General features: G+C 41.6%; 1 protein-coding gene across 2 annotated transcripts in view; it reads left to right on the plus strand.

Moving 5' to 3' along the window:
* POLR3A (RNA polymerase III subunit A) overlaps positions 1–25,220 on the plus strand; it is a 50,101-nt gene that overhangs the window by 6,157 nt on the left and 18,724 nt on the right. For both annotated transcript variants that reach the window (XM_082425671.1, XM_082425672.1), the window contains exons 6-17: positions 4,431–4,670; positions 4,796–4,958; positions 5,135–5,271; positions 6,396–6,499; positions 7,310–7,451; positions 9,907–10,047; positions 11,259–11,328; positions 11,728–11,855; positions 12,065–12,203; positions 13,773–13,937; positions 16,629–16,801; positions 24,379–24,490. In XM_082425671.1, the coding sequence (XP_082281797.1) occupies positions 4,431–4,670; positions 4,796–4,958; positions 5,135–5,271; positions 6,396–6,499; positions 7,310–7,451; positions 9,907–10,047; positions 11,259–11,328; positions 11,728–11,855; positions 12,065–12,203; positions 13,773–13,937; positions 16,629–16,801; positions 24,379–24,490 (1,714 nt within the window). The remainder of the gene's footprint in view (positions 1–4,430; positions 4,671–4,795; positions 4,959–5,134; positions 5,272–6,395; positions 6,500–7,309; positions 7,452–9,906; positions 10,048–11,258; positions 11,329–11,727; positions 11,856–12,064; positions 12,204–13,772; positions 13,938–16,628; positions 16,802–24,378; positions 24,491–25,220) is intronic.

The raw sequence follows: 25,220 nt of genomic DNA on the forward strand, positions 1-25,220 counted from the left end.
CTGTGTAGGGCATACACTGAACGATCCTGTTTCTCACATGCATAATGACATAGAAGAATTTGTAGGTAATTTACCTGGCACAAACTTAATTAGTAGAATTTTTTGAAGTGTCTTGTTCTGAATTTGATTAGCACTTAAGTCACTTGGTACCTTCTGGAATTGATAGTATACCAAACTAAGAAATTAGTTGAGTGGCTGCTGAGTACCAAACTGTCAGACCTGCGGGGGAGCATCAGGAACTGCAAGGCAGTGGGTCTGTGCTCAGGGATCCCATGGTTTAGATGTGTCGTAGGTCACTAATCTGTGAAAACATAGCCAATACCATGGGGCACAGTGAATGTCACAGGAATGGCAAGGACAGTGAGTTCAGTGGGAAATCAGGAGGAATATGTCACTTTGGACTTGGCTGGGGAGGACTGTGAAGAAAGGTGTGGTTTGTTCTGGTCCTTAAACTTGAGTAGGTTTTAGAGAGTCAAGGGCAACGAGCTCAGCACGTCCAGGTGGCAGTGTTCAGGCTCGTTCTGAAGCTGAGGTTCTGTTGGAAAGTCCTGACGGCGCTAATAAAAGCACCTTGCAGGTAGTGACTGCTCTTGCCTTCCAACACCGTTCCAAGTTCTTTCTGTGGATTGCCTTGTATTTAATCCTCACAGCAACCGTGCAGCCGCGTCGCCCAAGATAACAGTGAGCAGTGGAGGGAGAGTCCTAGCCAAGGCCCTCGGAGCATAGCCTGTGCTGTAGGAGGGACGAACAGCTGAGTCTGCTTTCCAGAGGGCATCCCACTCTGGGGAATGTGGAGCCATTGAGGTTTTGAGTAGGGAAGGGACATGAATAAATAACGAAATTTTAGAAGAGCCTGACTGCTCATCAGAAGACACCATTACAAAACTGAAAAAGCAAGTCACAGAGTGGGAGCAAATAGTCACACTTCATTTGTCTGATAAAGGACTCTCATGTCCAGAATATAGGACACAGTTCTTATAAATCAGTAAGGGGGGGAACCGGAATTTTTTTTTTTAATTTAATTTTATTTATTTTTGGCTGCACCACGCGACATACAGGATCTTAGTTCCCCGACCAGGGATCAAACCCGTTCCCCCTGCAGTGGAAGGGCGGAGTCTTAGCTACTGGACTGCCAGGGAAGTCCCAGAAAACCCCGATTTTTGAAAGCAGAAGCAAGACTTGAATTGGCACTTCACAAAAGGTTATATTCAAATGGCCAATCAATGGATGAAAAGTTGCTCGATGTTATCAGTCATCAGGGAAATACCAATTAAAACTACACACACACATACCCTCTCAGAAAAATTAAAATGTAAAACAACTGAAAACCGAGTGCTGGCAAGGATCTGAAGCAGCTGGCCCTCCTGCATTGATGGTGGCCGTGTGAAACATTTCCACCACTCCAAACAACAGTTTGGCAGTTCCTTATAAAATAAGACCCACACTCACCCTGTGATCCAGGTGCTTTACTCTTAGGTGTATACCCAAGAGAGATGAGTGCATATGTCCACAGAAATATTTGTACAAGTATGTTCATTGCACCTTTATTAATAAAAGCCAGAATTAGAAACAGCCCCGATGCCTGTCAACAAGAGAATGTAGAAATTGTCACAGATCTACACAATGGGATAGTATCCCGAAATGAAAGAAAGGAACTGACACACACAGCCTGGCTGAATCTCAGGATCCTGCTGAGAGGAGGCAGCTTTATACAAGAGAGTACAAAGCGTATGATTCCATTTAGATCAAGTCCAAGAACAGGCAAGACTGATCTGGGGTGAGGGCTTAGTACTGACTGGGAAAGGGGGTATCAGGGTATTTTCTGGAGAGAGGGACATATTCTTTATTTGATTTGAATGGTGGTATATGTGTACCAGTGTATACATGTAAAAATTTATCAGTCTCTTTAAGATTTGTGCAATTTTCTATATTATGCCTTGATTTGGGGGATGGGGATGCAAAAAGAAAACAGATCCTGAACCTGGGTAGTGATAGTGGAGCCAGGGGCAGAGTCATCGTATGCAGTCAGAATGGACAGGAATTGATGACCAGCCACTGTAGCGCTGGGTGTGAGAGGGCGGTCAGAGGCAAGCGGGTGCCCGTGCGCAAGCATCTGGAAGCATGGTAGTTCTCCTGGAAATAGGGGACGGCATCAGCAGTGCATTCCAGTGGAGATGTCTTCAAAGCAGTTAGAACTAAGCTCCTGCAGAGGAAGTGAAGGTGCAGGCTGAGAAAGTTGATCTTGTCCTTTTACTGTCATGAGTGTAGGAGAATTCTACCCTCCAGGCTGATGGCTGTGTAGAAAGCAGTCAGAAGCCTGGCTGGCAGCCTTGTCAGTGAGCCTGAGGGGTACCCCAGCTCTCTTGGGTGTGGCCTTACTTGCAGCCTCCCCTGCTGCTCCGAGATCAACCTGCCTGACATCCACTACCACTTTCCCCTGCCAGCTCTCTGCCTGGACCCCTGTGGCCACTGTCCTTACTTACTGAGGACCGCTTCTCTGCTCCACACACTCTCTGCAATAGAATTCTCTTCTGGGGCCTGGAAGGCATCTTGTTTGGAAAAGTCTCCAAGTGACTAGGCCTAAATGACTGGGCCCAGGAGGTAACCCCCTCCCACTTAGGAGTCACTTGTCTAGTGCGTCTAGCTCGCCTCTCAGGGTGTCCCCCACTGCCACCATTTCCCTGTCCACCCCAGCCCACCTGACCCAGGCGACACCCTAGACGTGGTTTAGGCTGGCGGTTAAGAGCTTTGGCTTTGGGGTCAGACAGACCTTAGATTAGAGCCCAGCTCTGCCTCTTATTTATTCTGTGACCTTAGACACGTGACCCAACCTGGACTTGACAAAAACTCTGGACTCTATCCCCAGAAGACTAACATATATCCATTCCCAATTTCAATACAAATCCAGGGGGTGGTGGACCTGCAGATAAGAGTCTCTCCATAGGTGGCATCATCCCTGCAGACTGAGTGTTAGGCTGCCCTGGCTGATGTCCTTCTAGCCGTGTCGTCTCACCACCACCCGAGGCAGCCACGCTGCGTTGCTAGAGAACTCAAGCTGTTAGGGTATTCCGCCATGTACAAAGCTGAGCCCTGCTCTACTGTCCATCAGTCCCTGACTGATGTTTCCTGGCACGTAACAATAAGTCAGCAGCCGCTTCCACGTGCCTCTTGGGATGCAGTTGTTCTATCACTCTTGAGTAACTGCTCTTGCTGAGAACTGGTTTCCAGGCTCTTGCCAGTCCTCCTGCCTTCCTTGCCCTCCTGGACGGCCTTCAGCGCCATGATGTTCTCATCTAGGACTGACTGTGGTACTGCAGGTGACATCTGGCCTTCATGCCGTTCTAGAATTCTATTAGTTTTAGACTTCCTCCCTGATTGCTTCTGGTGGCAGCGAGGTGCCCATCGCTGGGAGACAGGGGTGCTGAGGAGGGGCATTCTTCTCTGGACAGGGACCTAGACCAGAAAACCTCTAGAGGGATTCCTAGAAGAACCCAGCTGCACTGCCATCTCCTCCAGGGCGGGACCACAGAAACTTTTCGTTGGCAGTGTTCTAAGAGCAGTAGCTGGCTGTTCAAACGTTTCTTTCTTAACTTTGTTCCCCTTCTCATTAAGTTATTGCATAGCAAATGCTGCTTATAACATATAGTCTCAGTCACAATCTTTGATCCCAAGAAAATTTAATAACCAGCAACGACACAATCTGACCATTCTTAGCTGTGATGTTTGAATATCTATGATAATTTACATAGTTCTTATGAGTAAGTTGTTAGAGCCTAGCACTTCTATTAAGTGAAGTTAATACAAAGACAATATAAGTTCACTACAGAAAGTTTAAGTGTAAAAAAAGAAGCAAAAAGATGATAATTCCACTCATCTAAAGACAGCCCTGTTCACACCTTGGTAAACTCTTCCATTTCCTCTTTTCTGTATAGATGTACATTTTCCCCAAAATTAGATCACATCATAAACATACTTATCTCATTTACCAATATTTTGTGAACACCTTTCGTGGCAGTAACCACATTTCCGTAGCTTCTTTTTTGTTTGTTTTTAATAGCTTCATAGTTTTCCATGTATGGATGTACCATGATTTTATTGACTCAGTCACCTGTCAGGCTGTTTCCAGCTTTTCACCATTAAGAACAGCTTTAGTGAACATCCTTGTAGCTGAATCTTTGTGTTAATTTCTAAAATCACACCCTTTGGAATAATTACGAGGAGTGGAATTGTTGGCTTAAATTATTGGAATAAAAGGCATGAACATGTTTAGGGCCCTTGCAACATAGCATGTTATCAGAAGTCTCTGTCATCACTTGTGCGTATTATCAGTTAAGTGGCAGATAGGTTAGAGAACATGCAGAAGTAAACCTTTGCCTAAGCTGTGGAAAACTAATGTGTATCTCCACTCCTTCCTTCCCTCCTTTCCATAGGAAAACTTGAATCCCTTAGTAGTTCTGAATTTATTTAAACGAATCCCAGCTGAAGATGTCCCTCTACTTCTGATGAATCCAGAAGCTGGAAAGCCCTCCGATTTGATTCTCACACGACTTTTAGTGCCCCCTCTGTGTATTAGACCCTCTGTCGTGAGCGATTTGAAGTCTGGCACCAATGAAGATGATCTGACGATGAAATTGACAGAAATCATTTTCCTAAATGATGTCATTAAAAAGGTGAGTGCTTCCCATTAGCATTTCCAAGCCCCAAGTTCTGGAATATATCTATGAAAACAGAAGTGTCTGATGGAGAAAGTCAAATAGACCAGGCTTGTTTCTGTTTATCCTCTGCTTATTCTTAGCATCGGATATCAGGAGCTAAGACCCAGATGATCATGGAAGACTGGGATTTCCTGCAGCTGCAGTGTGCCCTCTACATTAACAGCGAGCTCTCAGGCATTCCCCTCAACATGGCGCCCAAGAAATGGACCAGAGGGTTCGTCCAGCGCCTGAAGGGAAAACAGGGTAGGTGTCCAAAGATGTGTGCAGGAGATGGTTTACTGCCTTTGTTTCATTTTGGGGAACGTATGTCCAGCTTATCTGGTTGGAGGTCACGGACTCTCCTTGGGCCTTCTGGTCACATTGTCCCCAACAGCACACGTTGTAGCTTGGAGGCCTGTGATATATTGTTATTTGTTTAGGTCGATTTAGAGGCAATCTCTCAGGAAAGAGAGTGGATTTTTCCGGCAGAACAGTCATCTCACCTGACCCCAATCTCCGAATTGATGAGGTAGCTGTGCCAGTTCACGTGGCCAAAATTCTAACTTTTCCTGAGAAGGTAAGTACATTGAGTTGCTCAATATTTTGTCCGCATCCAGTCTTTTGTGTCATGTTCTGAGATTCCAAACAACAGACAGTGGAAAATCCCCGGTAACCCTCCCGACCCCCAGTTTGGCATGTGTGTTTATCTTTCCAGTTTGCTTCATACGTATGTCACCATGTGTAATATCTACAACACGTACAGCCACAGCTGTGTCTGCCTTTATGTATATATACTCAGATATACATTGAACAGACAAGTCTGCAACTTTTTTTTTCCAAATAATATCATCTTTGACATCTGTCTGTGTTAGTTCATACCTCACGTGTTAAAGTAACATGATAAGCACAACACCCAGTTAATTTTCTTGGGATAAGTTATTATTTTTAAAACATTAGAATCAGCGAATCAAAGACTTTGAATATTTTAAGGCTATTGATGCATAGCCAGAAAGGCTGTACTGCTTTACACTCAATTCATATTCATCATGAGTGTAAACTGGTATCTGCAGTATTTTTTTTTTAACCGAGGTGTAGATAATCGAAAGGCCTGATAACAGGAGGATATTGATTGGCCTTGGCTTTGCCCTTGAGAGTCATAATTAGCCCAAACCACAGAGGCTTCTGGTTAAGCTTGTGTAGAAAGTGTCCTCGGTTGAGTCACTAATGATCCAGAGTTTCCTTCTCTGAAGTGGTGTCCCATGAGGCTGTTGTCCAAGAGGCTACAGGACGTGGCGGTACAGACCAGGGCCTATGGTGCTGGTGTCACAACTTTTAAACCTTAGAAGCCCATGGAAAATCACTGCAGATGAAGTTGCCACCTGTTGTTTTTAGGATTACGGAATGCTGGAAGGTCCCTATAGATCATTCCAGTCCACTCGTTGTACCACTAGGGAAACCAAAGGCCAGTAAAGGCCTTGGCCCTGTCACCCAGCAAGTGAGTGACCAAGTTCAGACTTGAACCTGGTGCCATCCCGTTGTTGTCCTTACACTCAAGACCCTGGCAGCAGGGTGCCTGCAGGTGCCTCTCTTTCTCCTAGGACAACATAAGGAAAGTAAAGACTGAGATCCAGTTCAGTATAGTGTACTAGCTTATAGAAACCTTAACAGTATCTCATTCTGCTTTATATCGTGGTCCTCCAGGTGAACAAGGCAAACATCAACTTTTTGAGGAAGCTGGTTCGAAATGGCCCTGAAGTTCACCCAGGAGCCAATTTCATTCAGCAGAGACACACGCAGATGAAAAGGTAATGCTTTCCCGATCTGGTTGGATGTAACTATCTTCTCGTGACCAAGTTTACTGTCACCATACTTAGCACAGAATGCACTCCAAAGTACAATTGTTGTGATATTGTAGCACGTGGAAAATATCTATTTAAATTGCAGTGAGCCTAGGTACATTGCTCGTTTGCTCTGCTTGGCCTGTTGAATGTACGTACAGTGTTCATTTATTCCATAGCATTTAATGTTATTGGATCTAGAAAGACAGAAGGCATTGGGATATGAAAGCAGATCATTTTCTATGTCACCTGGGCGCTCTGGGGTTACCTCAGTGTGCTCATGACCCAGGAGACATGCGTTTTGCCAGTTTTGGCTTTTCACAGCGAGATGAGCTGATCACCAGTGCCTTTTTATCTCACAAGATTCAAACATATCACCAGGGCCGTGTGGGAGAAGCTGGTTTATTACTCTATTTCTGTGATTCCAAGACACGCTTTTATCATATCTTGACATTTCTAAAATTAAGATAGATCTTACAAGCAGTTTGTTGTAGTTTAGGGAATTCCCTGGGGGTCCAGTGGTTAGGGCTCGGCGCTTTCCCTACTGGGGGCCAGGGTTTGATCCCTGGTCAGGGAACTAAGATCCCACAAGCCATGCGGCTCAGCCAAAAAATAAAGTAAAATTTTGTTGTTGTTGTAGTTTAATTAATGGTGTATGGAGGCACCTTAAATACAATGAAATGTGATCATTTTAGAGACTGAATCCTGATATGAAGAGGAAGAAACTTGCTGAGGAAACTTTGTTCTCACAGATTATGTCTATTATTGTATGTTAAGGTTTTTGAAATACGGAAACAGAGAAAAGATGGCTCAGGAGCTCAAGTATGGGGACATTGTGGAGAGACACCTCATAGATGGAGACGTGGTTCTGTTCAATCGGCAGCCTTCGCTGCACAAATTGAGCATTATGGCACATCTGGTGAGCACGAGACTGGTTTTTATTTCTGTTGGGTGGAACTCTGCTGTGTGTGCCATGCTAAATTCCAGACTTTTAAAATTTAAATGGCCAGTAATCTCAAATTTTCATAACTTTCGGCTTTCCTCTTCTCTCATTTTTTAGTTTGAGTGAAACTCTTAAATTTCAAACTTCCCTTCAATGTTTTTAATATTTGTAACATACTGTTCATACAACAGTAAAACAGGAACTAATTGAAAATTAGTGTGAAAGTGACTACCGTGATTTCACTTGCAAACAACATATATACATACATGTGTGTGCACAAAGTTATGTAAAATAGATATGGCAGAAAATTGACCTGATTTAAAATAACATATTAACTAAGGAACTAAAATGTTTGCAGGATTTCTCTTTGCAATAGTCCTCCAACTAAGACCTTGAACCATATTTTTTGGGGTGGTTTACTTTTTGCAACAGGAGCAGTTCCTTTTTTGGAGATTTAAAATGGAAACAAGATGCAACTTTAATTTGTTAAATATTCATAAATTCTCCCGTCTGCAAAGCCATTAAATCCCTGAACATTTGGAAACAGTGTTTAAACAGGCTCCTAAGGTAGTGTTTTTCTAGATTCCTTTTTTTAGTAGTTTGTGAAAACATTACATCAGTCTTTTTGCTCAGTGGTGGAAATACCAAAGATGCAGTTTATGATTATGGAATTATGATTATGGAGATCTAGGAGGCAAACAGAAGCCTTCCCTTTCTGGACACTTTTGCTTGGCTTTGGGGCATTTTAACATAGAAATATTTTTGTTTGAAAATTTTCAAATATATACAAAAATAGAAAGAGTACTATGATGAACTCACAGTCTCATCCTCTATAGTCAGTAATTTTCAAGATTTCGCCACACTAGTTTTCTCTCTCTTTTTTCTTTGTGAACCCAGATGCCATGTCTTTTTTCCAGGTGTATTCAGTTTACTTCTGCAAGACACACGTAATTACAGTGCCAGTGTCACACCTCACAAAATGAAGTCATTCCTTGGTATTGTCTAGTACCCTGTCCGTAGTCAGATTTCCCCAAGTGTCTCAAAATCTTTTTGCAACTAGTTTGTTCAAATCAAGATGCAAAGTCTACACATTACGTTTAGTTGATACATGTCTGAAGCCTTTAATGATCTGGTAATGTCCCACCTCCTTCTTTTAATTTCAGTGTCATTGTTGAAAAAAACCAGGTCATTTGTCCTGAAGAATGTCGCATGTTCTCTGTTTGTCTGCTTGTGTGTGGTGTAAGGGTTCCTTCATGCTTCATTTTATTCCTGTAAACTGGAAATTAGCTCTCAAAGGATGATCAGATTCAGGTTCAACTTTCTGGCCAAAATAACTCATAGGTGGTGCTGGCTACTTCCTCTTGCCATATTTCAGGAGGCACACGTTGTCTGGCTGGCCCACTTTAGTTATGCTGAGAAGGTTAGGGATTCAGATGCTTCAGCCTGGTGCCTTATTAGCCTTTTCTCTAATGATCTCTTCCATTTATGATCATTGCCTACATTATTTCATTGGGGTCACAAAATGGTGATTTTCTAATTTAACATTCCTTTCACATTTAATACCTACCACTCTTGTAATTAATAATTTTCCCTTGTTAATTAGGGCTATTTACTTACCCAAAAAATAGAATTCATAAAAGAAAGGAAGAATAAGCGTCTAATTCTTTTTCCTTTTTTGTCAGTTTAGGGCATAAAACTTTGGTGCTCAGTTTCTTCCAACTAGGTTGGTTTGGGGTTTTTGTTTGTTTTGGCTTTCCCTTTTTTCAGTGTCATCATGAGTTTTTATTTAGTCAGTGTGTTTTGTTCAATTTCTGCCAGTAACCTTTTAATAGCAAATTGTGACATCATTGGCCAGTGGGGACCCCTTTCTCATGGCTTCTGTGTTGACGTTTGCCTCATAGTATTAAAGCAAATTCATTGTGTTGTTTTGATCTAATAAAGCTACTTGAATGAGACCACAAGTGACATGTTACTGGCCAGAACATACTAGAAATTTACTTCCTTAATGTAAAGTGTCCAGTTCTCCAGTAAGCCATTTTTTTTATGTTGAAACTAGGAAGCTTTTATTTTTATTTTTTTATTTTATTTGAATTTTATTTATTTTTTTATACAGCAGGTTCTTATTAGTTATCCATTTTATACGTATTAGTGTATACCTGTCAATCCCAATCTCCCAATTCATCACATCACCACCACCCACCCCCCAGCTTTCCCCCCTTGGTGTCCATACAGTGTCCATAAGTCAGAAAGAGAAAAACAAATATCGTATATTAACGCATATATGTGGAACCTAGAAAAATGGTACAGATGAACCGGTTTGCAAGGCAGAAATAGAGACACAGATGTAGAGAACAAACATATGGGCACCAAGAAGGTTTTAGATAAATGACTTAAGTCCTTCTCCTGGTTTGTTTTGTTTTGTATTCCACAGGCCAGGGTCAAACCCCACCGCACCTTCAGATTTAATGAGTGTGTCTGTACACCCTACAACGCGGATTTTGATGGTGATGAAATGAACCTTCATCTTCCTCAAACAGAAGAAGCTAAAGCAGAAGCCCTTGTTCTCATGGGGGTATGTAGGGTGGTGGAGCCCAGCTTCTGAGGAAAAGCGCCTTAAAAGGAGGGAAAGGGGAGCCTGTCCTGTTTACAAACACCCTGCAGTATGTAAGGGAGTTAGTTTCTCTGATAGGTGGGGAGTTGAGCGGAGTGGGTGTCTTCTGACCTGTAATGTGGGTTCCTAGGAGAGTAGATATACTTGAGCGCCAGTTATGAAAGGGTAAGACGAGGGTATAGCAGAAACTTGACTGTTGGCTATCATGGTCAATTACACCTCAGTTAAAAGATTTGAGCAAATGCACTTTGATGCACAGAACCTTCTTTAAATTGGTTAATAATGCACTGAACAAGTAGCACCCATTTTTGCCACTGTAGGCACTCATTACATTTTAATTAAAATCCTGTTGTTCAAACTTAATGTGTGATGCAAGAGAAATTCGACAATTCTGCCATCATTGTAGAGAGTGTGGAATGGACTGACTTCAGAGATAACACAGTGCTACTCATCATTCATTCACAGAAGTAAATTTTCTTTGGAGGAGAGCATTTGTTAATTACAATAACATCTTTTTTTTTTTTTTTTTTTTTTTTTTTTTTTTTAAAGTAGAGGTTTGCTTTTTTTTTTTTTTTTTTTTTTTTTTTAATTTATTTATTTACTTATTTTTGTCTGTGTTGGGTCTTCGTTTCTGTGCGAGGGCTTTCTCCAGTTGTGGCAAGCGGGGGCCACTCCTCATCGCGGTGCGCAGGCCTCTCACCATCGCGGCCTCTTTTGTTGTGGAGCACAGGCTCCAGACGCGCAGGCTCAGCAATCATGGCTTACGGGCCCAGTTGCTCCGCGGCATGTGGGATCTTCCCATACCAGGGCTCGAACCCGTGTGCCCTGCATTGGCAGGCAGATTCTCAACCACTGCGCCACCAGGGAAGCCCTACAATAACATCTTATACCCAAAGTGTTCTTCATAGAAACTCAAAACTACTTCATGCAGTATTTGAGTGCAGGAACCTCTGAGGTCAGTCTTGCTGGTAATTTTTCTCTCCCCTTGACAGATTAAGGGATGGAAGTTAGTGACAAAGCTGCAGTTAAGGACCCTAGCTTCCAGTTCTCAGCCTCATCTTCCTGCTACTCTTCATTTATTCATAACAATTCAGAGTCTTTGTGGTGCAGGTCTTTGGGGCTGCATCATGCATCCAAGGATGGCTAACTTACTGTGTTCCTTTTTCCTTCAGACTAAAGCAAATCTTGTAACCCCAAGGAATGGAGAACCACTAATTGCTGCTATTCAGGATTTTCTGACAGGTGGGTTTGTGGAATTCACTTGAAAGGAGACTTTGGAACACGAGGATTCTCATTCACCGTGTTCGTGTGTCCACTTGAAAAGCTGTTTAATTGCCTGTGTTTAATTCTGTTGTTTGTTTACTAAGTGTGATTGTGAACCTACTTGAGATATTTTGCATTGGCTGGTTATTTAGTGAACTCCTGCCATACACAAGACATTTTTATTTTCTAAGTGCTGGGGCTATGGCGGCGAGTAAAACAAAGTCGCTTTCCCTGTGGAGGCTGGATTCTAGTTGGAGGAGAAAGCCAAGAAGCAGCTGTGTTTTACTTTTACCTCACTCTTTTAGTAATAGTCCACGTTTATTTTAAAATTGAAACCTTGTGATTTTTCTCACAATTTCGTTCCTTTTCTTTCCTCAGGTGCCTATCTCCTCACTCTTAAGGACACTTTCTTTGACCGAGCCAAGGCTTGCCAGATCATTGCTTCAATATTGGTGGGCAAGGATGAGAAAATTAAAGTTCGCCTCCCACCCCCTACAATATTAAAGGTTTGTGCGGGAGCTGTGTGTGTACGCACACAGGTGTGTGTGTGTGTGTGTGTGTGTGTGTGTGACTGTATGGACACACCAGTGGCCTTAGTGTACGCACGCTGCTGCCCGGTTGGTGAGTGACCACTGCACCATCTTGCCTCATCTGCATGAAGGGTGGTTGAGACCAGGCTCAGCCCTCCAATGCTCTGGCTTCTTTCCTCCTTCAGCCTGTCACCCTGTGGACGGGAAAGCAGATCTTCAGCGTCATCCTCAGACCCAGCGATGACAACCCAGTGAGGGCCAACCTCCGAACCAAGGGCAAGCAGTACTGTGGCAAAGGAGAAGACCTCTGTGTCAATGACTCCTGTGAGTTAAAGCAATGGGGTGGGGCCGGGGGGTCAGGAAAGTAAGCGACCAACAGTTACCTTCGCTTAGCCAGCAAATCCCAATTTTCTCTGTAGCCTTAGGCAGGAAGTTTGTTCTTCAGGGAGATGCAGGTGGTGTTTCTCTAAAAGGTAGAGATCTTGTAGACACATGACCAACCCAATGATTAGAATGTTCGGCTCGTGTTTTGTCTCAGGTGAGACTTGATTCTACCAATTAATGCAAATTCTTTTTTCTTCCTTTTTTTGTTTGTTTTTTTTGGCCGTACAAAGGTCTTGTTATTTAAGGCATTTAATTTACTATTTTATGTCCAAAAACATGTTCATTGTCTAAAAGTGTGACTAAAAAGTATAACTGAAGAGGCTAATTGTTTTAAGCTGCCTCACCTGGTCAATGGATGTTTTGATAACATGAAGATCAGGTGTAACAGTGAGAGGATTGATTTATTTATTATTTATTTTTTAATATCTTTATTGGAGTATAATTGCTTTACAATGTGTTAGTTTCTACTGTACAACAAAGTGAATCAGCTGTATGTATACATATATACCCATATCTCCTCCCTCTTGAGCCTCCCTCCCACCCTCCCTATCCCACCTCTCTAGGTCCTCACAAAACACCGAGCCGATCTCCCTGTGCTGTGCAACATCTTCCCACTAACTATCCATTTTACATTTGGTAGTGTATATATGTCAATGCTACCCTCACAGTGAGAGGATTTAAATGCAAGCCATCTGAGTCCCCTAGACTGATTCAGCCCAAAGTGTGGTCCACACACCAATGCCGTTCAGGCAGCATTTACTTTCTGGGTCCCAGGCTGCTAACAGGCAGTTCCCCAGCAGACTGGTTTGAGTAGCACTGATTTAGAATGGGCTTTGCTAGCAAGGCCTAGTGACGAGAAGTGGATCTGCAGGGCTCTGTACTAAAGAACTGAACCACAGAGTCTCTCTGAAGGTCAAGGGTTTTCTGCTGTCTCATGATGAAGAATAAATGTTTTGAAGAGCGTTGATTTTTTTTCCCCAGGTTTATAACCATTCTTTTGAAAATATACTCTCTGGTCTTCAACGTATTTTGGCTTCTTGTTTTAGATTGTGTTTTGTTTGTTTCTAGATACAAATTTCATTTTGTTGTTTAGGCTTTTCATGATGGTGCCACTGTTAGTCTTCAGTGTCTTAGGTAAATAACAAAGTGCTTTATAAACAGCACTTCGTTGTACGTGATTGAATTGATGCTCAAAACATCCCCATGACATCAAGATGGCAAGAGCTTGATACTGTCATCCACAGTTCACAGATAAGGACAATGAGTGTCAACTAGTACCTTTCAGAGTTAGGGCTATAGGGTAACTAACTAGACCTTTCATGCTCTTCAAAAGTTCCTAGATTTCTCTTTTCTTCCCCCTCAAAAAAAAAAAAATTTTAAGAGCATGTCTATTTGTTCTGCTTTAACTTTTAATATGAGAACAAATTTTCTCAACTGCCTCAAATTCATTTTGGAATGAGGCAAAGTAATAAATAATTGTGTAAGTCCATAATCATTGTTTCCTTCCAGACGTCACTATCCAGAACAGCGAGCTGATGACTGGCAGCATGGACAAAGGAACGCTGGGATCAGGATCCAAGAACAATATTTTTTACATTTTGCTGCGAGACTGGGGGCAGAACGAAGCTGCCGATGCGATGTCACGGCTTGCCAGGCTGGCCCCCGTCTACCTGTGTGAGTATCTCAGCATCCTCGTTTTATTGCTAGTTATTGGTGTTTCAGGGGTTTCTTTTACTGTTTCATCCCCCTGCCCCACACACATACACACACACAAAGAAAAGGATATTTATTCCAGGCTAAACTATTTATGCTTTTCTTAATGAAATTAACTTGATACTGGCTAGTTTGGCTGCAGATTTGAATTTGCTTTTCAGTTCTCTTCTCAAAAGCTACAGTAGCTCCCTAATGCCCATCAGGTAGGGTTGTTACATAAAGGGTCCTTCATGGGCTGCTTCCAAGGTACCTGTGCAAGACTGTCACCCTCTGGGTCTTCCACGGTTCAGCCCTACCGTGTTACTCAGTATTTCTCTACCATCCTTGCACTATTCTGTTACCTTTGCTTGCTCATGCTTTGAACATACCACAGGCCAGGAGATTTTTTGCATGCTCAAAAACATCTTTAGTCTACTGTTATACTTGACTCTTTGGCTGGGTGTAGAATTCTAGACTGAAGATTATTTTCCCTGAGAATTTTGAAGGGATTGCTCTACTCTGTTCTAGCTTTAACGGTTGCTGTAAAGTGTATTTCCGTTCTTATTCCCAAATTTTTGTATTTGAATTGTCTTTTTTTTTTTATTTGAAGCAATTGTGCCAGTCTCTGCTGTACAGCACAGTGACTCAGTTCTACACATACATCTATTTTTTTAACATTCTTTTTCATTATGATTTATCACAGGATATTAAATATAGTTCCCTGTGCTAGACACATTATGACCTTGTTGTTTATCCTGAATTGTCTTTTTATTCTGGAAGCTTTGAGACTCCTCTTTGTTTCTGGCATTCTGAAAGTTCACAGTGACACAACCTTGCGATGGGTCTGTTGTCACTCATTGCGCTGAGCACTGTATAAGCTCTCTTAATCTGCAACATGTGTCCTTCAGTTCTGGTTATTTTCTTGCACTTTTTCTGATCATTTTCTCCCTTTTACTTTCTCTGTTCTTTCTTTTTTGAATTTCTGTTCATTGTCTAGTAGAGTTTTTGGATTGATTCTCTGATTTTCCCTGTTGTCCATTTCTTTGTTTCTGGATTCAGTTTTCTTTTAACAACTTCATTGATTTTTAAAAGTTTTTTCACTATCATATATTTAATTTCCAACCATTGTTCTTTTTTGCCAGTAGTTCTTTTTTTTTTTTTTTTTTTTGGCTACATTGGGTCTTCATTGCTGCACATGGACTTTCTCTAGTTGTGGCGAGCAGGGGCTACTCTTCGTTGCAGTGCACGGGCCTCTCATTGCAGTGGCTTCTCTTGTAGTGGAGCACAGGCTCTAGGCTCATGGGCTTCAGTAGTTGTAGCACGGGGGCTCAGTAGTTGTGGCTCACAGACTGTAGAGCACAGGCTCAGTAGTTGTGGCACACAGGCTTAGTTCCTCCACAGCATGTGGGATCTTCCCGGACCAGGGCTTGAACCTGTGTCCCCTGCATTGGCAGGCGGATTCTTAACCACTGCGCCACCAGGGAAGTCCCTTGCTGGTAGTTCTTTTCTTTTCCTTTCCTTCTTTTAATTTTTTTTTTTTTTTTTTTTTAAGGCTTCCTATTCTTGATCCCCAAATTCATCTTCTCTATCACTCTGTCTCCCACAGGGGTAAGGATCTGGGGCCTGTTTCTTGTAGGCAGACCTCAGAGACATTGCAGGTTCAGTTCCAGACCACCACGATAAAGCAAATACCACGATCAAGGAAGTCACATGAACTGTTTGGTTTCCCAGTGGTTACAAAAGTTGTTTACACTATACTGTAGTCTGTTAAGTATGCAATAGTCTTGTGTCTTAAAAAACAATGTACATACCTTAATTAAAAATACTTTATTGCTAAAAAATGCTAATCATTTGAGCCTTCAGTGAGTCATAGTAGTCACAGTACAGATCACCATAAAAGATATAATAATAATGAAAACGTTTGAAATATTATGAACATTACCGAAATTTGACACAGAGACACAAAGTAAGCAGATGCTGTTGGAAAAATTGTGCTTTTAGACTTGTTCAACACAAGGTTGCCACAAACCTTCAATTTTTTAAAAACCACTATATCTGTGAAGCACAATAAAACAAGGTATGCCTGTCCAAACTTTCCACTGGGTTTCCCCGTTTCCAGCACCTACGTTACCTCCCACAGAACCTGAGGGTTTTGTTTCTGAGACTTTCCAGACTCGTGGCCCTCCTTTCTGCAGCCACTTTTAGGCATCCCCTTCCCCACCCTACTAAGCCAGTAGCCTCTCGTAGGCAGATATTAGGGTTAGGATTACTGTATAGTTCCATCAACGGTGCAGTTTACATTTGTTTCTTAGTCTCTGTATTTCGGAATAATAATTTCTGAAAAAGAGAATCGGGCAGAGAGGTCTCTGCGACGCTGAGAACCAGCAGTCAGGTGGCCCACTTTCCATAGCTGGCTTTCTCAGGCGCTCCTTACTATTTAGTGGCTGTCTGCTTTATAGTGTAGTTAGTTGGGACATCACTGTGGGTTGTGAGGTCTCAGAGGAGTTAGTGAGTCTTAGTCATTTTTGCATAACTACCTAGAGACTGATACAGGAACATTTTGTTTAATTGGGTTGTAACAAGTTCTCTGAAGGTATAAACTTGTTTCTGTGCAGCAGGTTGACTAACATCCGTGGCTCTCTCTTCCTGCTCTCCCGGGCAACTATTCTGCAGCTAACCGTGGATTCTCAATTGGGATTGGTGACGTCACACCTGGCCAAGGACTGCTGAAGGCCAAGTATGAGTTGCTGAATGCTGGCTACAAAAAATGTGATGAGTACATTGAAGCCCTGAACACAGGCAAGCTGCAGCAGCAGCCTGGCTGCACTGCTGAGGAGACCCTGGAGGTGAGTCTGGCTCTTCGGGTCAGTTTAGCCACTTCATCACTGGGTGGCGCTGTAGGCCCTGAAGAGAAGGAGCAGAGGTGAGTGGGAAGGAAAGGCAGTGGCTTTAGCCCGTCTCCGTGCTGTGCAGCTTGTGTGTGTTCTAAAGCGGGGAGGGCCTCCCGTTAGATCTGTTACATCTCTTCCAGCTTTCCTGTTCTAGGTGGTGAAAACATGGCCATCTGTTCATTTGGCCACATGGGGCTGCTCTTGTTCCAGCATCATGCTTGGGCCCCTTCTGTACCTGGTACTTCAGTGCTTCTGCCCTTCCTACTTCCAGCATCCTGTGACTAGAGACTGACACCACAGCTCTCTGAATGGATGGTCTTTGAAAGAGACGTGGCTAATTCCTGTCTGAGAGTCACATACCAATCAGCTGCCCTCTCACATGTGGAGCTAGGTTAGCTGAGAACTGGGCCAGCACATGGCAGAGTCAGAGTTGCCTGAGAGTCCTGCATATTCTCTGAAGCAGCCTGGCTCAGCAGTCCGCCTGCACCAGGGTTTTGCCTGGCTCCCTTCTGCCTCCCCAGTAGCCTGGGGCTCAGAGCTTTAACTCACCTAAGCAGAGAAGAAAGGTTTTTTGAACAGTAAGAAATTTTCTGATGAAATGAACTTTTTAAAGCAGACAGAAAGCAGCGTTGTGTGAGGTGTTCACAGTTAACTCATTCTTTTTAGTTTTTTAAAAAAATTTTATTAGAGTATAGTTGATTTACAATGTTGTGTCAGTTTCAGGTGTACAGCAAAGTGAATCAGTTATACATATATATATGTGTGTATATATATATCTCCACTTTTCTTTAGATTATTCTCTCATATAGGCCACTACAGAGTATTGAGTAGTTCCCTGTGCTATACAGTAGATCCCTATTAGTTATCTATTTTATACATACATTTAGCTTATTCTTTTTTTTTCTTTTAAATTCATTTTATTAGTTATCTGTTTTATACAAATTAGTGTATACATGTCAATCCCAATCTCACAATTCAACCCACCTCCACCGCTCCCCACACTGCTTTCCTCCCTTGGTGTCCATACGTTTGTTCTCTACATCTGTGTCTCTATTTCTGTCTTGCAAACTGATTCATCTGTACCATTTTTCTAGATTCCACATATATGCGTTAACATATGATATTTTTCTCTTTCTGACTTACTTCACACTGTATTACAGTCTCTGGGTCCATCCATGTCTCTGCAAATGACCCAATTTCGTTCCTTTTTTATGGCTGAGTAATATTCCATTGTATATATGTACCACATCTTTTTTTTTTTAACATCTTTATTAGAGTATTATTGCTTTACAATGGTGTGTTAGTTTCTGCTTTATAACAAAGTGAATCAGCTATATGTATACATATATCCCCATATCTCCTCCCTCTTGCATCTCTCTCCCACCCTCCCTATCCCACCCCTGTAGGTGGTCACAAAGCCCCAAGCTGACCTCCCTGTGCTATGCAGCTGCTTTCCACTAGCTATCGGTTTTACATTTGGTAGTGTGTATATATATACATGCCACTCTCTCACTTTGTCCCAGCTTACCCTTCCCCCTCCCTGTGTCCTCAAGTCCATTCTCGAGTAGGTCTGCGTCTTTATTCCTGTCCTGCCCCTAGGTCCTTCATGACCTTTTTTTTTTTTTTTTTTAGATTCCATATATATGTGTTAGCATACGATATGTGTTTTTTCTCTTTCAGACTTACTTCACTCTGTATGACAGTCTCTAGGTCCATCCACATCTCTACAAATGACCCAATTTCTTTCCTTTTTATGGATGAGTAATATTCCATTGTATATATGTACCATATCTTCTTTATCCATTCGTCTGTCAGTGGACATTTAGGTTGCTTCCATGACCTGGCTAAGTAGTGCTGCAAGGAACATTGGGGTGCATGTGTCTTTTTGAATTATGGTTTTCTCTGGGTATATGCCCAGTAGTGGGATTGCTGGGTCATATGGAAATTCTATTTTTAGTTTTTTAAGGAACCTCCATACTGTTCTTCATAGGGGCTGTATCAATTTACATTCCCACCAACAGTGCGAGAGGGTTGCCTTTTCTCCACACCCTCTCCAGCATTTGCTGTTTGTAGATTTTTTGATGATGGCCATTCTGACCAGTGTGAGGTGATACCTCATTGTAGTTTTGATTTGCATTTCTCTAATAATTAGTGATGTTGAGCAGCTATTCATGTGCCTCTTGACCATCTGTATGTCTTCTTTGGAGAAATGTCTATTTAGGTCTTCTGCCCATTTTTTGATTGGGTTGTTTGTTTTTTTAATATTGAGCTGCATGAGCTGCTTATATATTTTGGAGATTAATCCTTTGTCACCTGCTTTGTTTGCAAATGTTTTCTCCCATTCTGAGGGTTGTCTTTTCGTCTTGTTTATAGTTTCCTTTGCTGTGCAGAAGCTTTTAAGTTTCATTAGGTCCCATTTGTTTGTTTTTGTTTTTATTTCCATCACTCTAGGGGGTGGGTCAAAAAAGATCTTGCTGTGATTTATGTCATAGAGTGTTCTTCCTATATGTTCCTCTCAGAGTTTTATAGTGTTCGGTCCTACATTTAGGTCTTTAATCCATTCTGAGTTTATTTTTGTGTATGCTGTTAGGGAGTGTTCTTTTTTTTTTTAATTTATTTATTTTATTTATTTATTTTTGGCTGCATTGGGTCTTTGTTGCTGCACGCACACTTTCTTGAGTTGCATCAAGTAGTGGCTACTCTTTGTTGCGGTGCATGGGCTTCTCATTGCAGTGGCTTCTCTTGTGCGGAGCACAGACTCTAGGCACACGGGCTTCAGTAGTTGTGGCAAAGTAGTTGTGGCATTCAGGCTCTACAGCACAGGCTCAGTAGTTGTGGCACACGGGCTCAGTTGTGGCTCGCGGGCTCTAGAGCGCAGGCTTGGTAGTTGTGGCACGCAGGCTTAGTTGCTCCGCGGCATGTGGGATCTTCCCAGACCAGAGATTAACCCGGTGTCCACTGCATTGGCAGGCGGATTCTTAACCACTGTGCCACCAGAGGAGTCCTAGGGAGTGTTCTGATTTCATTCTTTTACATGTAGCTGTCCAGTTTTCCCAGCACCACTTATTGAAGAGACTGTCTTTTCTCCATTGTATATCCTTGCCTCCTTTGTCATAGATTAGTTGACCATAGATGAGTGGGTTAATCTCTAGGCTTTCTATCCTGTTCCACTGATCTATATTTCTGTTTTTGTGCCAGTACCATATCGTCTTGATTACTGTAGCTTTGTAGTATAGTCTGAGGTCAGAGAGTCGGATTCCTCCAGCTCCGTTTTTTTTCCTCAAGATTGCTTTGGCTCTTCAGGATCTTTTGTATCTCCATGCAAATTTTAAGATTTTTTGTTCTAGTTCTGTAAAAAGTGCCATTGGTAATTTGATAGGGATTGCATTGAATCTGTAGATTGCTTTGGGTAGTATAGTCATTTTCACAATATTGATTCTTCCAATCCAAGAACATGGTATATCTCTCCATCTGTTTGTGTCATCTATGATTTCTTTCATCAGTGTCTTATAGTTTTCTGAGTACAGGTCTTTTACCTCCTTAGGTAGGTTTATTCCTAGGTATTTTATTCTTTTTGTTGCAATGGTGAATGGGATTGTTTCCTTAATTTCTCTTTCTGATCGTTTGTTCTTAGTGTATAGGAATGCAAGAGATTTCTGTGCATTAATTTTGTATCCTGCAACTTTACCAAATTCACTGATTAGCTCTAGCCGTTTTCCTGTGGCATCTTTAGGATTCTCTATGTATAGTATCATGTCATCTGCAAACAGTGACAGTTTTATTTCTTCTTTTCCAATTTGTATTCCTTTTATTTCTTTTTCTACTCCGACTGCCATGGCTAGGACTTCCAAAACTATGTTGACTGATAGTGGCGAGAGTGGACATCCTTGTCTTGTTCCTGATCTTAGAGGAAATGGTTTCAGTTTTTCACCATTGAGAATGATGTCTGCTGTGGGTTTGTCACACATGGCCTTTATTATGTTAAGGTAGGTTCCCTCTGTGCCCTGGAGAGTTTTTATCATAAATGGGTGTTGAATTTTGTCAAAAGCTTTTTCTGCATCTATTGAGATGATCATATGGTTTTTATCCTTCAGTTTGTTAATATGGTGTATCACATTTATTGATTTGCATATACTGAAGAATCCTTGCATCCCTGGAGTAAATCCCACTTGATCATGGTGTATGATCCTTTTAATGTGTTGTTGGATTCTGTTTACTAGTATTTTGTTGAGGATTTTTGCATCTATATTTATCAGTGATACTGATCTGTAATTTTCTTTTTTTGTAGTATCTTTGTCTGGTTTTGGTATCAGGGTGATGGTGGCCTCATAGAATGAGTTTGGGAGTGTTCCTTCCTCTGCAATTTTTTGGAAGAGTTTGAGAAGGATGGGTGTTAGCTCTTCTCTAAATGTTTGATAGAATTCACCTGTGAAGACATCTGGTCCTGGACTTTTGTTTGTTGGAAGGCTTTTAATCACAGTTTCAATTTCATTACTTGTGATTGGTCTGTTCATATTTTCTATTTCTTCCTGGCTCAGTCTTGGAAGGTTATACCTTTCTAAGAATTTGTCCATTTCTTCCAGGTTGTCCATTTTATTGGCATAGAGTTGCTTGTAGTAGTCTCTTAGGATGCTTTGTATTTCTGCGGTGTCTGTTGTAACTTCTCCTTTTTCATTTCTAATTTTATTGATTTGAGTCCTCTCCCTCTTTTTTTTGATGAGGCTGGCTAAAGGTTTATCAATTTTGTTTATCTTCTCAGAGAACCAGCTTTTAGTTTTACTGATCTTTGCTCTTGTTTTCTTTGTTTCTATTTCATTTATTTCTGCTCCGATCTTTATGATTTCTTTCCTTCTACTAACTTTGGGTTTTGTTTGTTCTTCTTTCTCTAGTTCCTTTAGGTGTAAGGTTAGATTGTTTGAGATTCTTGTTTCTTGAGGTAGGATTGTATTGCTATAAACTTCCCTCTTAGAACTGCTTTTGCTGCATCCCATAGGTTTTGGGTCATCGTGTTTTCCTTGTCATTTGTCTCTAGGTGTTTTTTGAATTCCTCTATGATTTTGTCAGTGATCTCTTGGTCATTTAGTAACGTATTGTTTAGCCTGCATGTGTTTGTGTTTTTTATGTGTTTTTCCCTGTAATTTATTTCTAATCTTATAGTGTTGTGGTCGGAAAAGATGCTTGATATGATTTCAATTTTCTTAAAATTGCCGAGGCTTGATTTATGACCCAAGATGTGATCTATCCTGGAGAATGTTCTGTGTGCACTTGAGAAGAAAGTGTAATCTGCTGTTTTCAGGTGGAATTTCCTATAAATATCAATTAAATCTGTCTTGTCTCTTGTATCATTTAAAGCTTGTGTTTCCTTATTAATTTTCTGTCCATTGGTGCAAGTGAGCTGTTAAAAGTCCCCCTGAATTATTGTGTTACTGTCAATTTCCTCTTTTATAGCTGTTAGCAGTTGCCTTATGTATTGAGGTGCTCCTCTGTTGGGTGCATATATATTTATAATTGTTATATCTTCTTTTTGGATTGATCCCTTGATAATTATGTAGTGTCCTTCCTTGTCTCTTGTAACATTCTTCATTTTAAAGTCTATTTTATCTGATATGAGTATTGCTACTCCAGCTTTCTTTTGATTTCCATTTCCATGGAATCTCTTTTTCCATCCCCTTACTTTCAGCGAGTTTTTGTGTCCATTCAGCGAGCCTATGTCTTTTGGTGGGAGCATTTAATCCATTCACATTTAAGGTAATTATCAATATGTATGTTCCTATTACCGTTTTCTTAATTGTTCTGGGTTTGTTTTTGTAGGTCCTTTTCTTCTCTTGTGTTTCCCACTTAGAGAAGTTCCTTTAGCATTTGTTGTAGAGCTGGTTGGTGGTGCTGAATTCTCTTAGCTTTTGCTTGTCTGTAAAACTTTTGATTTCTCAGTTGAATCTGAATGAGATCCTTGCCAGCTAGAGTAGTCTTGGTTGTAGGGTCTTCCCTTTCATCACTTTATATATATTGTGCCAGTCCCTTCTGGCTTGTAGAGTTTCTGCTGAGAAATCAGCTGTTAACCTTATAGGAGTTCCCTTGTATATTTGTCATTTTTCCCTTGTTGCTTTCAGTAATTTTTCTTTGTCTTTAATTTTTGTCAGTTTGATTCCTATGTGTCTCAGTGTGTTTCTCCTTGGGTTTATCCTGCCTGGGACTCTCTGCGCTTCCTGGACTTGGGTGGCTATTTCCTTTCCCATGTTAGGGAATTTTTCAACTGTAATCTCTTCAAATATTTTCTCGGGTCCTTTCTTTCTCTCTTCTCCTTTTGGGACCCCTATAATGCAAATGTTGGTGCATTTAATGTTGTCCCAGAGGTCTCTTAGGCTGTCTTCATTTCTTTTCAGTCTTTATTCTGCTCCTTGGCAATTATTTCCACCATTTTGTCTTTCAGTTCATTTATTCATTCTTCTGCCTCAGTTATTCTGCTATTGATTCCTTCTAGTGTATTTCTCATTTCAGTTATTGTATTGTTCATCTCTGTTTGTTTGTTAATTTTTCCAGGTGTTTGTTCTTTAATTCTTCTAGGTGTTTGTTAACCATTTCTTGCATCTTCTCGATCTTTGCCTCCATTCTTTTTCCAAGGTCCTGGATCATCTTCACTATCATTATTCTGAATTCTTTTTCTGGAAGGTTGCCTATCTCCACTTCATTTAGTTGTTTTTCTGGGGTTTTATCTTGTTCTTCATCTGGTACATAGTCCTTTGCCTTTTCATTTTGTCTCTCTTTCTGTGAATGTGGATTTTGTTCCACAGGCTGCAGGATTGTAGTTCTTCTTGTTTCTGCTGTCTACCCTCTGGTGGATGGCATTTAGCTCATTCTTAATCTCACTAACTCTTAAAGAAAAACAGAGAGAGAGAGAAATGGGTGTTTCTCACATAGAAAATTACTTGAGGCCTCAGCTGCACTCATTTTTAAGGGAAGTATGACTCCTAACTGCTTCAGCATTGTAAGTTGTGAGTTGAGAGATCACAATCTGGATGAGCTCATGGACTAGAATATTCCTATAGAGTCACCCCATAACATGCTTAACTGGTGGTAATTCAAATGTGTTCTTAGCAGAGAGACAAATTTTACAAATAGCACAAGCAACTCTCTTTTACTACATATTACATAATTTGTTATAAAGTATAAGATATTATATTTGTTTACACACAGTATACACATGCATGAGTATGTACAGTCACATATATACGGATATATTGCCGTATAGGGTACTGTACACAAAGCCAAGCAAGCACATTTATTGGCCATTTAAATAATTTCCCAAGGTTTTGTTACTGATCATTTTTTCCTTACACACCGATTATGGCAGCCTGTGGAAGATGTCAGTCTGTAGAGACAGGCTATCTTGGTCTTCTAAGGCTCTGAAACCTTTTATCTGCTGACGTCTTGCTGAAATCTGACATCTTGCTGAAATTCTTCACATTTCCTTAAACGTCTCATTGAACTTTGGTAATCACAGAGCCCCCACGCATCTCCCTTTCTCCTGCCAGGCTTTGATCCTGAAGGAGCTGTCCGTGATCCGCGACCACGCGGGCAGCGCCTGCCTCCGGGAGCTGGATAAGAGCAACAGCCCCCTCACCATGGCTCTGTGCGGCTCTAAAGGTGAGTGCCCCCCTCCGGCCGCTGCTGTCACTGCGCTGCATGTGGGCTGGCTGGTTGTGTTCTAGAAAATGCGAGTCAGAACTGCAGGCCTGGCAATTCCCTGGTGGTCCAGTGGTTAGGACTCTAGGCTTTCACTGCCAGGGCCCAGGTTCAATCCCTGGTCAGGGAACTAAAATCCCACAAGCTGCGCTTCAAAAAAAAAAGAACTTCAGGCTTTTTGTTTATAAGGGCCTGAAGTTTTTTGTTTGTTTGTTTGTTTTTAAGTTTTGTTTTTTTTGTTTTGTTTTTTTGTTCTTTTTTTTTTTATTTTATTTATTTATGGCTGTGTTGGGTCTTCGTTTCTGTGCGAGGGCTTTCTCTAGTTGCGGCAAGTGGCGGCCACTCTTCGTCGCGGTACGCAGGCCTCTCGCTATCGCGGCCTCTCTTGTTGTGGAGCACAGGCTCCAGACACGCAGGCTCAGCAATTGTGGCTCACGGGCCTAGTCGCTCTGCGGCATGTGGGATCTTCCCAGACCAGGGCTCAAACCCGTGTCCCCCGCATTGGCAGGCAGATTCTCAACCACTGCGCCACTAGGGAAGCCCAGGCCTGAAGTTTTTTGAATAATACATAGAGAAAGAGACTTAATTATTTGCATTTTTAGAAGTCTCACCCCTTTGGAGAAACTTATTGGTCATGTGTGTGGGTTTCTGAGTTTGAGGGTGCTTTGAGTAAACTTGATGTTGTTTTTTA

The sequence above is a fragment of the Balaenoptera physalus genome (assembly GCF_965194825.1).
Source record: "Balaenoptera physalus genome assembly, chromosome: 14".
NCBI classification, from domain to species: domain Eukaryota; kingdom Metazoa; phylum Chordata; class Mammalia; order Artiodactyla; family Balaenopteridae; genus Balaenoptera; species Balaenoptera physalus.